The sequence below is a fragment of the Helobdella robusta genome (genome assembly GCF_000326865.2).
Source record: "Helobdella robusta unplaced genomic scaffold HELROscaffold_6, whole genome shotgun sequence".
Classification (NCBI taxonomy): Eukaryota; Metazoa; Annelida; class Clitellata; order Rhynchobdellida; family Glossiphoniidae; genus Helobdella; species Helobdella robusta.
Window position 1 is genome coordinate 5,894,604 of NW_008705330.1, and position 16,307 is coordinate 5,910,910.

General features: G+C 36.4%; 1 protein-coding gene across 1 annotated transcript; it reads right to left on the reverse strand.

Moving 5' to 3' along the window:
- Window positions 1-336: 336 nt before the first annotated feature.
- On the reverse strand, window positions 337-15,611 carry HELRODRAFT_164578 (hypothetical protein; the record flags this gene model as incomplete). Its single annotated transcript, XM_009029481.1, has 26 exons — window positions 337-601; window positions 795-928; window positions 1,280-1,431; window positions 2,075-3,047; window positions 3,235-3,321; window positions 3,755-3,906; window positions 4,194-4,392; window positions 4,599-4,798; window positions 5,345-5,418; window positions 5,892-6,069; window positions 6,373-6,451; window positions 6,812-6,978; window positions 7,322-7,376; window positions 7,785-8,269; window positions 8,736-8,811; window positions 9,321-9,709; window positions 9,875-9,957; window positions 10,380-10,535; window positions 11,039-11,180; window positions 11,488-11,644; window positions 12,074-12,122; window positions 12,377-12,608; window positions 12,723-12,903; window positions 13,010-13,419; window positions 14,235-14,432; window positions 15,500-15,611. 26 exons carry the CDS (start codon window positions 15,609-15,611, stop codon window positions 337-339), a joined length of 5,385 nt encoding a protein of 1,794 aa, XP_009027729.1.
- Between the last annotated feature and the right edge of the window lie 696 nt (window positions 15,612-16,307).

The following is a 16,307-nucleotide window of genomic DNA, read 5'->3' on the forward strand; positions in this document are numbered from 1 at the left end:
CAGCTCCCATCTTGTTTCCGGTGTACACGCGTATTGTGTACTGCACCATCTCAACTGAAGGTCGTTGTTCATTTCATATTGTACTCATCTCAATTATTAACATCATTGTTGAATCTTTATTAATAATTAATAAGAGAATAAAAATAGTTTGTCATTTATTATTTACTTCATTTAGTATTTTATATAATTATTTTTATTAATTTATTCAAATGATAGCCATGCAACAATGTAAACATTTGAATAAATACAAAAACTACGTTGTGTTGAGTCTATAGTTAAGAAAATCTACTCAACTTCAAACGGACCGCAATTTGCAACAACTTTTAATTACTTAATTTATTTATTTATCACATAATCAAAAATAACATTATCAAATATGTCAAATGAAAATGGCAAACTCTGTTTAGAGCTTTTCCGACTACTGTCGCCACTGGAGTCATCGTCGCGAGTGCTGCTGCGACTTTTTGAAGCGAAACTACTACCACGTCTGTTTTTAATGTCGCCGTTGTCGTCGCTGCCATTGCCACGCGGCAGTAACGTTCTCGATATCTGCCCGTCGTCTTCGTCTATGGCTAGCCACCGTTGGCAGTTGAAGAAGTATCTGACGTGTTTTTGTTGTTGTTGCGTTTTTATTTGTTTAATTGTTGATTTAATAAATTAAACATTTTTTCATTTATTTGATGTCACTAATTATAGATAATTAACTAATTAATTTAATCATCGTCACAAGATACAGCTTTAATCGTTGTCATTCAACCAATAACCATTAAAGTTTCAATTAAAAATTAACAAACTCTTTGTTAGATTTAGTATCTTCTACGGTTACATTTTCAAGGAACCATCCGGCACTTCCGCCCTTGTTATCATGCCTTATTTGTAATCTTTCGATAGTTCCGATGTCGATGGCCGATATTTTGAATACGTCAGTCTGGTGTTTCAGAGGTGTGTAATTTTTTTTCAAAATAATATTTTTTTAAAGTTGAATATCTTTTACACTTATTATTTTAACTTAATTTGCATTTGCCAGGCAAGATCGAATGGGGCAATCTTAACTGAAAAATTATGCTAAAACTGCATGTTGAATTATAACAACATTAGAACGATGTATTGCACAACAAAAACAACAACAACTAAAGTAACGTGAAGAACTACAAACACTGCTAAAACAACACAACAACAACAACAACAAAAACAACAACGTCACCACCACCACTACCAACAACAACCATCACAACAACAGCAACAACAACAATAACAACAACAACAACAACTTAACCACCTGTTTCCTCTCAAACTTGTTCTTATTGTTAGACTCCTTCAAATGCAGCTCCCCAGTGTCGCCGTGACTTCCAACAAGTGTCACGTAAACGTTCGCGTCAGTTCCCGCCCCAAATTTATTCCCGGTCAGAACTTTGATGACGTATTCGATTTCTAATTGGTTGAAAGACAAGCTATCAGTTGGGTGACAATGGGGTAGTTTGGGGTTGAAACCCTCCCCGCAACGAAAAAATTAGTCAGGGGTAAGGTAAAATTTATAAAATCCCAATAACAATTTAGACTGAAAACTGTTGAGACCTTCTCTCTTTCACTGAAAAATTCATGGCTTTGTTTTACTGGTATTCATGGTATTACTACTAATTAAGTCGTTTAAATGAAATTTCAACATTTATCAATGTCATCATTTTTCTTACCATCTTTTAATCATTGTCTTCAATGTTATCGTCTTTCTTATCATCATTTTCGTCGTCTTCGCTATCTTATTAGCGATGATCACAATCATCATCGTCATCATTGATATCATTTTCAAGGTCATTATCATCATTTTCAAGGTCGTTATCATAATTTTCAACGTCATTATCGTTATCATAGTACATTATCATCGACACCGTCATTATCACATCAACAACAACGTGGTTATTATCCCATCATCATCATCATCGTCGTCGTCATCATCATCATTCATCATCACCACTGTCGTCGTCATCATCATCGTCATTGCCATCATCCCCACCATCATCATAATTGTTATCATCATCCCCATCATCATCATCATCATCATCGTCATCATCCTCACCCTTCAACTTGTTATCTTGAAGAACACCATTGATTGTAGCTGGGGTGAGTTCCCTCACAATTTTACCATCGTCTTCATTGGTTGCTAGCCATCTGCTACAGATGAACCAATATTCCTCAATATCTTCATCATCATTATCGTCATCGTCATCGTCGTCGTCATCATCTAGTGAGCTATTATTGTTGTTGTTGTTGTTGTTGTAGTTGTAATCATCGCCATCATCGTCGTCGTCGTCTTCATCATAATGACGTTGTTGATGACGTAGACGATGATGTTGTTGTTGTTGTTGGGTACTCATTTTACGTGATTGGCTGGTTCGTTTGCTGAAGTAATCAGGCGTGTTGTTGTTGTTTGATGGCTGGTAGTAATTGTGAGAATCTTCTTCAATGTCATCCTCATCGTCGTCATCGTCATCTCTGATGTAGTTGCTGAATCTGCGGTTGTTGCGGCTGTCTGATGGATTGTTGTGCCTGCTTGAATCTCGTCTCTTTTGCGGTGGTTGTTGCTGTTGTTGTGACGATTGTCTTCTTTGTTGCAAGCGCTGTTTTTGCTGCTGCTGATGTTGGTATTGTTGTTGTTGTTGTTTCTTACGACTGAACCTCTCATCGCGATCTTCATCAAAACTAACACTCAGTCTACTTCTACTTCTGAAACTATCGTCAAGATTCAAATTGCTGTGGTGGTGGTGGTGGTGATTGTTGCTACTGTCGGCGCGGTTGCGATCGATATCGCGTTTCAGTGACGATCGTTTGAGGCTTGAATTAGACAAGATTGATGAACTTGACGATGTCTTTTTCAGTTGTTTTTTATGTTGTTTTGATGCTGCTGCTTTGTAGTTGTTGTCGTTGCGTTTGTTACGGCTGCGGCCGTCATCGCCGTTGCTGCTATTACCGCTACTGCTGCTACTAACGTCGTCGTCGTCGTCATCGTCATCGCTATTTATTTTTCTCGTTGTTTTACACTGTATTAAGACCTTGAAATTTGTATAATTTAATGGAATAACTAAGAAGATAGGACTAATAAGTGAATGAAAAAGTAAATAAAAAACACCAAAGCACCGAAACAGTCTTGTAAAAATATCAGAAGATCTTTTTGGTTTGCGAAGGTGAAAATTCATGTTTGTGTAAGTAAGTAAGTAAGTAAGTAAATGGTTTTGGAACCTTTTCAAGGAACCATCCAGAGAAGGCACCCTTGCCGTCGTGGCCGATGCGAATCTTTGATATCTTCCCAACGTCAGCTGCCTCGACCTTTCCACGTTGCAGTTTGGAGTTTTACGTTCATTGGTTATATTTAAAGTTTCAACAATTTTAATTGTGAGTTATTTATTTTTCAAGGATTTTATTTGTTTCATTTTACACTTTATGATAATTCTCAGTCTTTATCTCAATCTTGCATGTTATAAATTTTAAAAATTAGTTGTGAAAGAGTTAATTCGACCAACAGAACAAATCAGTCGGTAAAAAAAATTAATCCACCCAACAATTTAACTGATCAGTTTTACCAATTAATCATATAACTCAATCAGTCAATAAATTTCAAAAGCCAAGCGACCAACCAGTCTCCTGACAAACTGACCGACCGACCATTCAACAAACTAACCAGCCAAACAACCAACCAATGAACCAACCAACCAACCGATAAACCAACCAACCAACCAAACAACCAGCCAACCTTGAACACATCCTTTTTTCCCCTCTCAAAATTATCAGACTTGTTCCTCAACAGCATCTCTTCAGTTTTAAGGTTTCTTCTGGCACCATACATCTGAATGAAGACGTTCGAATCAGTTCCCGCTCCTCGCTTGTCACCCGTCCATATCGTTATGCAGTAAGCTGTGTGTGTGTGCGCGCGTGTGTGCGTGTGTGAGTATGCGTTTGTATGTGTGCGTATGTGTGCGTGCATGTTTGTATGTGTGCATGTATTTCGGTGTATTCAAAAATATTGTGTGCGTGAATGCTTTGTCGTAATGTGCCTCATGTGAATATATGTTTCACTTTCAATAATGTTATAAACAAAAGAATTCTTATAACGACTCAAATAATTCTTTATTTTCCTTTACTACTTAAATAAAGAAAATAATTCGTTGAAAAAATTTAAAAACGAAACGAGATCATGAAACTTTTTTCAGCTGCGAGCATCTTCAGCTTCCCCGGATATAGCTCTCTCTCAATCAGCCCATCGTCTTCACTCTTGTCCAGCCAGCGATGGCAGGGGAAGTCGTACACCTCCCCCCTGCTTGGCACCTTCACATGCACCGACTCCAGGAACCACCCCGAACCTAATTTCGATCCGTCGTGGCCGATCAGAATTTTCGTGATCTGAAATAGGGATGTGCGTGTTGACAGAGGTGTGGTGAATTTTGAAAGAATAACCATTTTAGAGATTCAATCAAACTAAACTCATGCAAACACTGAGTTTTAGTTAAAACTATTTGGTAAACATGGTTTTCAGGCCACATCATCATCATTGACATCATCATCACCTTAATCACCACCACCATCACTGACTACCACCTCAAGCCAACCTTCCCAATATCAACAGCTTCAATGACAAAGAGATCAACTCTTCCGGCCTCAAACTTATTTTTAGTATCGTTCTGGGAATTCCCAAGCCTCAACTTCCCAGTGGTTTCGCCTGCTTCTCCGAACAGCTGTATGTGCACGTTCGCATCGGTGCCAGCCTGTCTGCAGGTGCCAGTGGTCACACTCACGTGGTAGCTCGTTGCTGTGTACGTGTGTGTGTGTACGTGTGTGTGTGTGTGTTGATGTGAATTGTTAGTGTGCGCGTGCGTGTGTGTTGTTAGTGTGTGTGTGTTGTCGGTATGTGCACGTGTGTGTGTGTGTGTTGTTGGTGTGAGATGATATCTCTGTGAAATCTTCATCTCATTTTAATATTCTCTTTGATTATTTGTTTTGTCTTTTGTTTTGCCATGTTGACTGAGTTTAATGAATAAATTTGTTAACCAAAAAAACTAACGACGAACTCGTTTTTTAAGAAATTTAATTGATAAATTTGAATTTTTATTCAATATATAGATTTTCAGTCGTCGATGCAGTTGTAGACGTTTTCGCGGCTAGCAAGAGTTGGGTACTTTAATTTAACCTTCAACCTTTTTTGTTTGGCTGGTCCTTTTGCTCTTGCAATAAAATGTACCAAAAAAATAGTTGAGACGAGAAGGTCACCAACGATATGAAAAGCACGAGTTGGACGAAACGCCACATGTCAGTCGAGAAATAATTTCAGAGTTTCTATGTAAGATTCACAACTGACTTTTAAGCATTTGTATTCCTCCTGGAAACAACTCTCTGACTATCTGTCCATCGTCTTCTTTTGTGTCCAACCATCTTAAAATGTCAATCATTCAATCATTCCAACATTCAAACATACAATCATTCAAACATTCAATCATTCAAACATTCAATCATTTATTCATTCAATCATTAAATCATTCAATCAATCAAACATCCAATCATTCAATCAATCAAACATTTAATCATTCAATCATTCAATAATTAAAGCATTCAATCATTCAATCATTCTTATAAGCAATCATTCATTTAATATCAATAAATCTTAAAATAAAACAGGCATTAAATCATAAATAACAACTAAATGAACGTATTTAGGTAGTACCATCATCGAAGTTCAACCAACATAGTTGAGTTGGAAGTTGCGGTAGTGTAATGGTTAGGAGGCCAGTCACTTGTGTTGCAGTGACTGGATTCGAATGCCTATGGATCCTCGAGTATCTACGTGTGTTGTCTCTTTGCTGCTGCTACCTTTTAAAAAATCTAAAAAAAAAATTGTATTAAAAAACCTGTTGCAATCGAAGACCACAGGTCTGCTGACGCCACGACTACCACCACCATTACCACCGCTACTACTACTACTGTTGCTTCTCTTCCTGACGTCCTCATCACCATGGTTAGCGTTGTTATTCTGGTTAGCAGCGGACAAACGAGAGATGACCACTTTGTCTAAAAACCAACCACTTCCTGGTACAAAATTTACATTTCAGTATCCGTTTCCTGTCGAAATCTTCAAAGTTGAGATCATCTACATCATCGCCATCATCATCATCATCATCTTTCTCCTCTTCCTCCTCCTCCTCATCATCATCACCATCGTCAACATCACCATCGTCATCATCATCAACAACAACAACAACATCATCGTCATCAACTACATCGTCAGCAACATCACAACAACAACATTATCATCATCAACAACAAAATCATCATCAATAACAACATCGTCATCATCATCATCATCATTACATCATCATCACCAACAACAACCTGGACCCGTCCCATCGTGCCCTATCCTTATCTTGGTAAGCTTTCCTAAATCAACTGCTTCGATTGTGAAATCATCTTTCTGTTGTGATGATGGTGATGATAATAATGATGATAATATAATAATAATAATAATAATGACGATGATGACGACGATGATGAATATAAGGAAAAAATTTATAGTCACAATAATATTCCACGTTTTTTTTTTTATAAGGTACAATCAACAATCATTATAACAACCACCATCATCATCATCGCAACCACCATCACCATCATCATCACCATCGTCATCATCACCATCATCATCACAACCACTACAGTCACCATCACAATCATCATCATCACAACCACCATCATCATCATCATCATCACAAACATCATCATCACCATCATCATCACAATCGCCACCATCATCATTCTCATCATCGTCGTCAGCGACCTTTCCAGACTCAAATTTGTTGCCCCCACCACCACCACCAGCGGTCGCTCTCTTGAGGAATCGATCCCCAGTATCACCGTTCTCACCGAATACATTGATGAACACGTTGGCATCGGTACCCGCTCCCACCTTCTTGCCGGTATGTACCGACACCAAGTACCGGTACACTGTTGGTGATGATGATGATGGTGGTAGTAGTAGTTATTCTGATGAAGACGATTGCAATGATGATGATGGTTAAATGATGATGGTGTGATGATGAGGTTCTGTGATGGAAAGTATTGAAAACATAAAAACAGTGATCGATGTTTTTAAATGATTATTCATCATACATTAAAATTATACACATACGCGTGTTTTTTTTGTGTGCGCGCGCGTGTGTGTGCGTGCGTGCATGTACGTGCGTGTGTGTGTGTGCGAGTTACAGTTTTTAAATACGTGCATTCGCATCCATCCTAATAAACAATGAGAAACATTCGGAATTGAACCCGGTACATTCGGCTTACTAACGATTTAGAGGTTCCTTAATGTTTCCTCCCACAGCTGGTAGTTCCCGAACAATTTCCTGGTCATCATCATTCTCAGATAGCCAGCGATTGCACATGAATGTGTAAAAGCGCTTTGTCGATTGGTTCTCCATTTCAATCTGATTGGTTGGTGATCGGTTGGTAAGTTCTTTGTAAGTTGGTGGTTGGTTGGTTGGTTGATTGATTGATTGATTGATCGATCGATCGATCGATTGGATCGATTGGATGGTTCTGAATTAATTGTGAAAAAAAAATCTATTTTAAATACATCATTTAAGGAAAAGGAAAATATTTGGAATTAAGTTAACAAAAAATTGAATCAATGATTGGAAATAATAAAATTATCCATCAAATGACCAAATAATAATAAATAAAGTAGAAAAATAATAGCAATAAAATTATGAAACACGGTAAAAATAAAAACTCCCTACCTCACCTCACCTCACCTTAAAAAGTTTCCAGGCAGCAAAAGCCTTCCTATTATCATGCCACACCCTCAATTTGATTGGCTGACCTACATTCTCGAGGTCAACAACGAACGAATCGACCTGACCCGATTCGAAACTGTCACCTTTGTTTTCTAACAGCACATCCCTGCTTTTTAAATAGGTCGGGAGTTTTTTCCTAGTTTCACTTACGTTTGACATGGTGCTACCCCTTCTGATGTTATCTATACTGTCGCTGTACATGCTGTTTTTGCGGCTGAAATTATTGTTATTGTTGTTATTTATATTGTTGTTGTTATTTTGTCGTAGACTGCTTTGTCGTCTGTCAATAGTATTGTGGTTGCTGTGGCTATTGTGGCTGTTGTAGTTGTGGCTGTTGTAGTTGTGGTTTAATTTTTTCCGGCCGTAGAGAGCAATGAATACGTTGGCATCAGTGCCGGCGCCCCGATCATTGCACGTGTATACTGTTACTTTCCACGTTGTTTCTGAATGTTATACAGGTGTGTGTTGTTGTTGACGGGTTGCTGTTCTTGCGTATAGTGTTGTTGTTGTTTGCTGTTGTTGTTTGCTGTTGTTGCGAATAGCGTTATTGTTGTTGCGAATAACGTTGTTGTTGTTGCGAATAGCGTTGTTGTTGTTGCGAATAGCGTTGTTGTTGTTTGTTGCTGTTGCGAATAGTGTTGTTGTTGCTTGTTTATTGTTGTTGCAAATAGTGTTGTTGTTGTTGTTGTTTATTTATGATGTCTGTTGATGTTGTTAATGTTATTGAAAAAAATTTGACATCATCATTAACATCGACAACTGCATCACCGAACGATAGGATGTAACTGTCGAAAACGGCCAGAGTTTAAAAAAAATGTAAAATACCCATTATGAACAACAGTCCAAACAACCTCCTCACCATCTCAAACAACCTCCTGACCATCTCAAACAACAGCAATAACAACAAACTTTTATCTTTAACTCTTCTAGAAGTTTCCGAAAGAACCCTTTCAATCAGGCAATCCTCCTCATCTCTAGCCAGCCACTTGTTGCATGTGAATGTTTGCTCTATGCCGGTTAGTGGACAATCTACTATAATCTGATGGTCGGTTGGTTGGTTGGTTAATTGATTGATTGATTTTGATTGGGTAAAAAATTGGTTCTTTGAATAAAATGCAACCTACTACCACTCAAAAGCATACAATCTATATACAATCAAAAGCCAATATATATATACAATCAAAATCCAGCCAATCAATAAACAGCCAACTATTTAACCAACCAGCCAACCTACCTACCGACCAAGCAATCAACCAACGAGCCAACCGACCAATCAATCAACCAACCAGCCAACCGATCAACCAACCAATCAACCAACCAATCAACCAACCAATCAACCAACCTATCAACCAACTAGCCAACCGACCGACCAATCAAACAACTAACCAGCCAGTCAACCAAACAACCAACCGATGGACCAACCAGTCAAGCAACCGACCAACCAACCTCATCAAGGAACCATCCAGCCCCACTGCCCCTATCGTCATGACCAACCACCAGCTTCGAAACAGGACTGACAAGTTCGGCAATTTCCAGCTTGCAGATGTCGGTTCTGTTTCTTTCGAATTTGCAATTTTTCAGCCACACTTTGCCACTGCATTTCTCAACAGCGGCAATCTTATTATTATTATTATTATTATTTTTATTGTCTGATGACTTGTTATTGCTCTTATTATTGTTGTTGTAATTGTAAGTATCATTCCACCTCTGCATCGATTTCTTTCCACCACAACTACCACCACGATCGTCATCATCATCATCGTCGTCGTCATCATCATCGTCGTCGTCATCAGGTATCCCTCCGTACATGATGACGTAGACGTTAGCGGAAGTGCCGGCATTTCTGACGTCACCGGTTTTTATTTTTAAATCGTAGGAAATTCCTGGAGATTTTTGTTGTTGTTGTTGTTGTTGATGGATATGTCATCAGGTAGTTGGACAAGTAAGTGAAATATAAATAATAAAAATTATTGTCACCACCATTATTATTATCATCATTATTATTATTATTTATTATTATTATTATTTATTATTATTATTTTTCGTACCGGGGCCAGCGAGAAAGCCGTCTGCACCGGCGCAGGTGAGGTCCCTGTACGTCTGCCCGTCATCTTCATCCACTGCCAACCACCTTGATGGTGGTGGTGGTGATGGTGATGATGACCACGATGATGATGGCGATGATGATGATAATGGGGATTATGATGATGAGCATGATGATGATGATGATTATTATTATGATTATGATGATGATGAGCATGATGATGATGATGACGATGGTCAATTAGTCAATCGATCATAAAGTTAATTAATTAACCAATTAATTACTAAGTCAATCGATCAATCAATCAATCAAAAAATATTCAACGGCAGTTTTTCAAGTAGAGTTCAAACAGCGTCTCTCAGAAAACTCCCTGAATACATGACGATACTACGATTTCACACTCGTCCGAAAGCTTGTGTCACAACACACACACACACACACACATAGAGAGAGAGTGAGAGAGAGAGAAAGAGATAGAGAGATAACCCCACAACCACAACTTCACTCACCTCTCGCACGGAAACAAATAACTCTTGTTAAGCTGCAGGTCAATGACCTCGACCTTCGCCAGGTACCAACTGGCACATGCGCCCTTGTTGTCGTGTCCAATCCTGATTCGCTGCAGTGGTCCCAGGTCAGCTGACTTGATGGTGAACTCGTCCATCCTGTTCATGGTGATGATAATGGTGATGATGACGATGATTACGATGATGACGATAATAGTGACGGCGATGATGCTTATGACGGTGATGATAATGAGGATGGCGATAATAGTGGCGATGATGGGGATGAAGATGGTGATAATGATGATGATGATGTTGATATTGATGGTTGTGATGGCGATGGTGAAATTATATTCTTTGCCGATAACTTTGCCATCATCATATCGTCATCAACATTATCATCATCAGCATATCCTCACTATCATCATCATTATCATTATCATAATCCATGTACATTGTTATTATCATCACCACATTATTATCGTAATCATCATCGTCTACACCACATCATATCATCATCACATCATTATCATCATCGTCTACATCAGCATCATCATCTTCATCTAAATCATAATCATCATCATTATCATCATCTTCTTCCACATCATCATCATTATCATTCACATCACATCATCATCATCGTCCACATCATCATCACAACTCACTTGTTCCTTTCAAAGTCATTCCTGCCCTTAGCATCGAGCATCTTCTCTCCACTGTCAGCCTCCTTTCCGAAGAGTTGGATGCTCACGTTGGCGTCAGTTCCAGCGCCGGATTTGTCGCCTGTATACACCAGGATCTTGTACTCTTTTGCTGGGTGGTTCAGATGGATGGTTGGTTGGTTAGATGGTTGATTGGATGGTTGGTTGGATGATTTGTTGGTTGGATGGCTGGTTGGTTGGTGTGATGGTTGATTAGTTGGATGGTTAGTTAGTTGAATGGTTGATTGGTTAGTTAGATTGTTGGTTAATTGATTGGTTGATTAGTTGGATTGTTGGTTAATTGGTTTGATGGATGGTTGGTCGGTTAATTGATTAATTGGTGAGACCAAATAACGAAAGCAATCTCAAAAACGCCTCCACCAGTACCAGCCCCCAACCAAACTATCATCCACCTTTTTGGAAATCGTCGTTGGGATTGTTGGTGGCAACCAGATCCTTGTATATGCATCCATCGCCCTCATCTTTTGCCAGCCAATCACAGCACGGGAAGTAATAACAGTTGTCAGGATTTGACTTGCCGGACGAGTTCGTAATTTCTTTTATTATTATCTGAACGTGTTTGTCGGACATACAGCCGTGTAATACTTCTCTAAATTCTACAAATTAACATTCTACAAATTATTTTTGGTATTTTTTCAGTAAGAGAGAAAAAGAGAGAGAGAGAGAGAGAGAGAGAGAGAGAGAGAGAACAAAAATACAGTGCGTACAAATACGTTAATATTGTAACAAGTGAACGAGGGGTAGAAAATTGAAAAATAATAATGATCATTTTTTAAAAATAAATCTACACAAATGTCAAATGAAAACTCCCACGATGATCATTTTTATTTGTAAAAAAATTAACACATATGAATAAAAAAAAACTGCAGAATATATAACAATTAATGAATTAATTTAATTAATTAGGTAATTAAGTTATCATTAAATTATTATTTAATTAATTTATTTATTTATTAATTATTAAATTGTTATAGATACCTTCTCCAGAAACCAGCCAGGAGCAAATCCGTAATTGTCGTGCTCAACTCTATAGGCATGTGTATATTTGTGTGTGTGTGTTTATATTTGCGTGTGTGTGTTTATAGTTGTGTGTGTGTCTGTTTATATTTGTGTGTGTGTTGTGCGTGTGCACGTGTGTGCATGTGCGTGTGGGTGTGTGAAAAAATAACATAAACAAACAAAAAGAATATCAATAATGACAACAAAAAACATCAACAACAACAATAACAAAGAACATTAATAATAATAACAAAAACAAAGAACATTAATAAAAACGAAAACCTAATTTTATTAATGTTTCCAACATTTCTCTCTTTAAATCTAAAAAAACTGTTCCTACCCTTGGCGAAATAATCATCATCATTACCACCACTATTATTATTATTATTAAAATTTGTTTTATTTAGTTGAATTTTCTCCGTCTGTCGGCCATTTTGTCCGAATATCGTGACGAAGACGTGCGCGCTTGTTCCCGCTCCTTTCTTATTTCCGGTTATCACGGTTAATTCGTAATCTTTGGTTGGGCGATAATTAAACATCAAATTTACATGGTCACTAGTTTATTTTCTATGCATTAACTTGCAGGAATGAATTAACGAAAAAATCAACAAAAACCAAAATCACTAACCGATATATTCGGAAGGATTTTGAGCATACAGCTTCCGTTTGGTGAGACCATCTGATTGGTGGATTGACAGCCAATCAGAACACGGGAATGTGTAAGTGGACGAATCGGACGAAAACAGTGATGATTGCTTTATTTTTATCATTTCCAGGAACCAATCGTCTTCCTCCAAGACGCTGCTGTGCTGGTTTCACAATGAACAAATGTTTTTTTTTTGTTTAATTTTAATAATTTGAAGTAAGAAATAAAAAAGAAGTCGCCATTCCTTTTTTGGCAGTTGCTGCAGTTACCTCAACAACGACATTCTCAATCCGGCCAACGTCAATGCCACCAATCTTGAACTTCTGCGTCTGCCCCCTCATGAATGCAAACTTCTTACCCCCTCCACTTTTCATCAACCTCTTTCTATTTATTTTACCGTTTTCTCCGTTGATACTTAAGTTCACTTTTGTCGTGGTGCCGGCGTTTGGGTGGCTGCCAGTGGTGACGAAGATGGTGTAGATGGCGTCACAGTCGTTGAAATTTTCTTTAGGTTTTTTCTTTTTCTTTTTTGTAGTTTTGGGTGCTTGACTGGCCATTTGGTACTTCACGTATTCCTTTATGAAGTGTTGTTGTGATGTTGTGAGACTGGTTTTGTTGGCGGTTATGGTGATGATGTGGCTGTTGATTATGATGCCTTTTGCTTGTGTTGATGTTTTTGCTTGTGGTATTAATGACGATGATGATAATGATGATGACGATAATGATGATAATGATGACAGTGGCGGCAAAAAAAGATAACAAACTAATGAATCTTGAGGATAGCAACGAAGTTGATTGATGAAAATAAACGATGGAAACATTTTTTTGATAAAAAGCACACGAAAAAGATAAACGAACACTCAACACTCGATGATAACATTCTGACAACCAAATATAATTTACGACTCCGAACTTATCAATGAATGATTGCATAGCACTGAAAGTGATATAACGTTAAAAGGTCATTCTTCATTTACGTGCGGTGATATTCTTCACGCTAAAAACCGCATAAACTTCTACTTCCAAATTTATTCAAATTAATTTAAATATTTTTATTTATTTCTTTATTCTTGATGAACATTTAAATAATGTGATAGCATTCGTCAAACGGTTTCGGTTTATAAAACACAACAACATATACCGAAAACAATGATTTTTTTTAGTAACACAAACAAATGCTAAATACATTTTACTTCAAATCAATTTTTTCGGCCTCAGTTATGCTGTTTGTTATTTGGAACAAATTTGTCGTCAGTTACACGCGTGCAAGTTAAATTACCATCGAAGCGTGTACATAGTCTTTACGTTTAGATCAGCCAGTAATTGCAACATTCCATTTCTACCATTGTTGCTTGCAAACAAACAGTTTTTCGATATAACATGATGAAAATTAAAATAGTGATTTGCTCAGTTTGTTTAATTCGGCTGTCAGTAGACATATTACTCTCATAATTTGAATAGACGTTAAATGATTTCGAAGTTTTTATAACTAACTGTTCAAGCAAAAGTTTATGACGACAGGGCAATGAACAAAAGATAACGTCTGAAAACTTTTAAATTTTTGGCTTACAGTTTGTGTGATGGCAAAGTATTTCCTCAGGTAGAAATCTCTGAGGTGTGGGTCGTTGAATGAGTAGTATGGAGGTAGCCGTCCCTGTCTGTTTCTCTGGTCGTACATTTGAAACAACGAAACTGTCGAGAGTTTTTCAACAATTTATTATAATAGTTGTTAGGATTTAAAATAATTTTAACGACATGTTGTGACATATTCTTACGACGAAGTTTTAAAACTCAAACAAAAATGTAATCCAGATAAGCAACCATACAAGCGATGCAATGGTATACAATTATACATATATGCAAATGAGAGATTAACTCTACTAGATACAAAATAAAATTATGTCATATATGCGATACGCATTTCTCTGTAGACGAGGTGCATTTCAAATGTATTTGCACGTAAGTGTACGCAAAACAACATCACCAAGATGAGAGCAAGTAAAGAATTAAAAAATAATAATAAAGAATTAAAAAATGATAATAAAGAATTAAAAAATGATAATAAAGAATTAAAAAATGATAATAAAGAATTAAAAAATGATAATAAAGAATTAAAAAATGATAATAAAGAATTAAAAACGCTTTAGTGAACAAATTTTTCAAAGAGAGCCTTAGAACCAAGTCCAAATCGGCTGCAAAAAAACTTTGGCGTAAAAAAAGGCGATACGTCAAATGCCTTGTTATAATTTGGTAATACCGAATGATTTATCATAAAATTAATTTTATAAAATTGACTAAAATTTATGGCATAAACCTTTTTTTGGCAGATTGTCGTTCGATCGTCGCGATGAAACTGACGACAATGACGACTGACTGCTCATTGGCCGATTGTAAAGTGTGTTGGTGGTGCTGTTAGGTAAGGCTTGATCGTAGAAACAATTTGAAATTTATTAAAGTCTATAATAAATTAAATATTTTCCATTAAAAATGCGATTTTAAATATAGAAAAACGTAGTTCAATATAAATTTTAAAACCCAGTTTCATAACACGATTTATAAGAGCTTTATCAATATTTCACTACTTTAGAATGTATGATTACAACGGCGAGATGAATTGTAATCGTAATAATATGTGTCAGGGTTTGAATGGAAAGAAATTCCCATTTACGAAAGTTTATTTCAGAGAAACACTAAAATGAGACAGGTTGAACAAGTTACTGCACGAATATCATGTTGGAAAAATTTAATAACAAAATAACCAAGATTTGGCACATGCTTCCTTAAATTTTGAAAAAAACGTTCCCTCTCGTACGAGGATCCGACCGTCATATATCTATCCATTAGATCCAGAGATAAGGATTCCAAATTCATTTTTTAAAAATAAATGAAACTTCAATCTAAATTTTAAGAAATTATTTTGCGTAAAAAAGAAAGATTTTGATTGCATAACCACCACAATGGCTTGATAACCATGTGTTTGTATTCGTAACCATACGCATTGTTTGGTGCACGTTTCTATGGTGACGAGCTTTTGATGTAAAAGTTCATTTAATTAATCTAATTTTGTAAATAAGATTATCATTTGATTAAAAAATTTAAATAAAAATAGAAGTTTTATATTAAAATTTGTAAAGTTATACGTTAATAATGTAAATTGTACTTACAGTTTATTTATTTATAAAAATTTAGAATTAAGCTCACTTTTAAAAGTTTAAAAGTAAATTTCACTTGTAAATAAATAAACGATTTTTTAATCATTCTCTATTTTATTTTATTTATTTCATCGTTTAGAATTAATTTTTATTTAGCTGAATATTTCATCTTTTATCATTTATCATCAGGTTTTTTGTGTTTAGTTGATTTTTTTCTTAATAAAATAATTTTGTTTGTCATGTGATCTGATGATCCTGGTTGATTCAGTATTCTGATCCTCTCAATCTCAATCTCTGATCCTCTCAATCTAACTTTCACTTTTCTAGCTAAAGTGTTAAAGAAGATAAGTAATATTTACATTTTTTATGAATATTATTCATTATACAATACAGACACAGGAAAAAAAAAAAATTG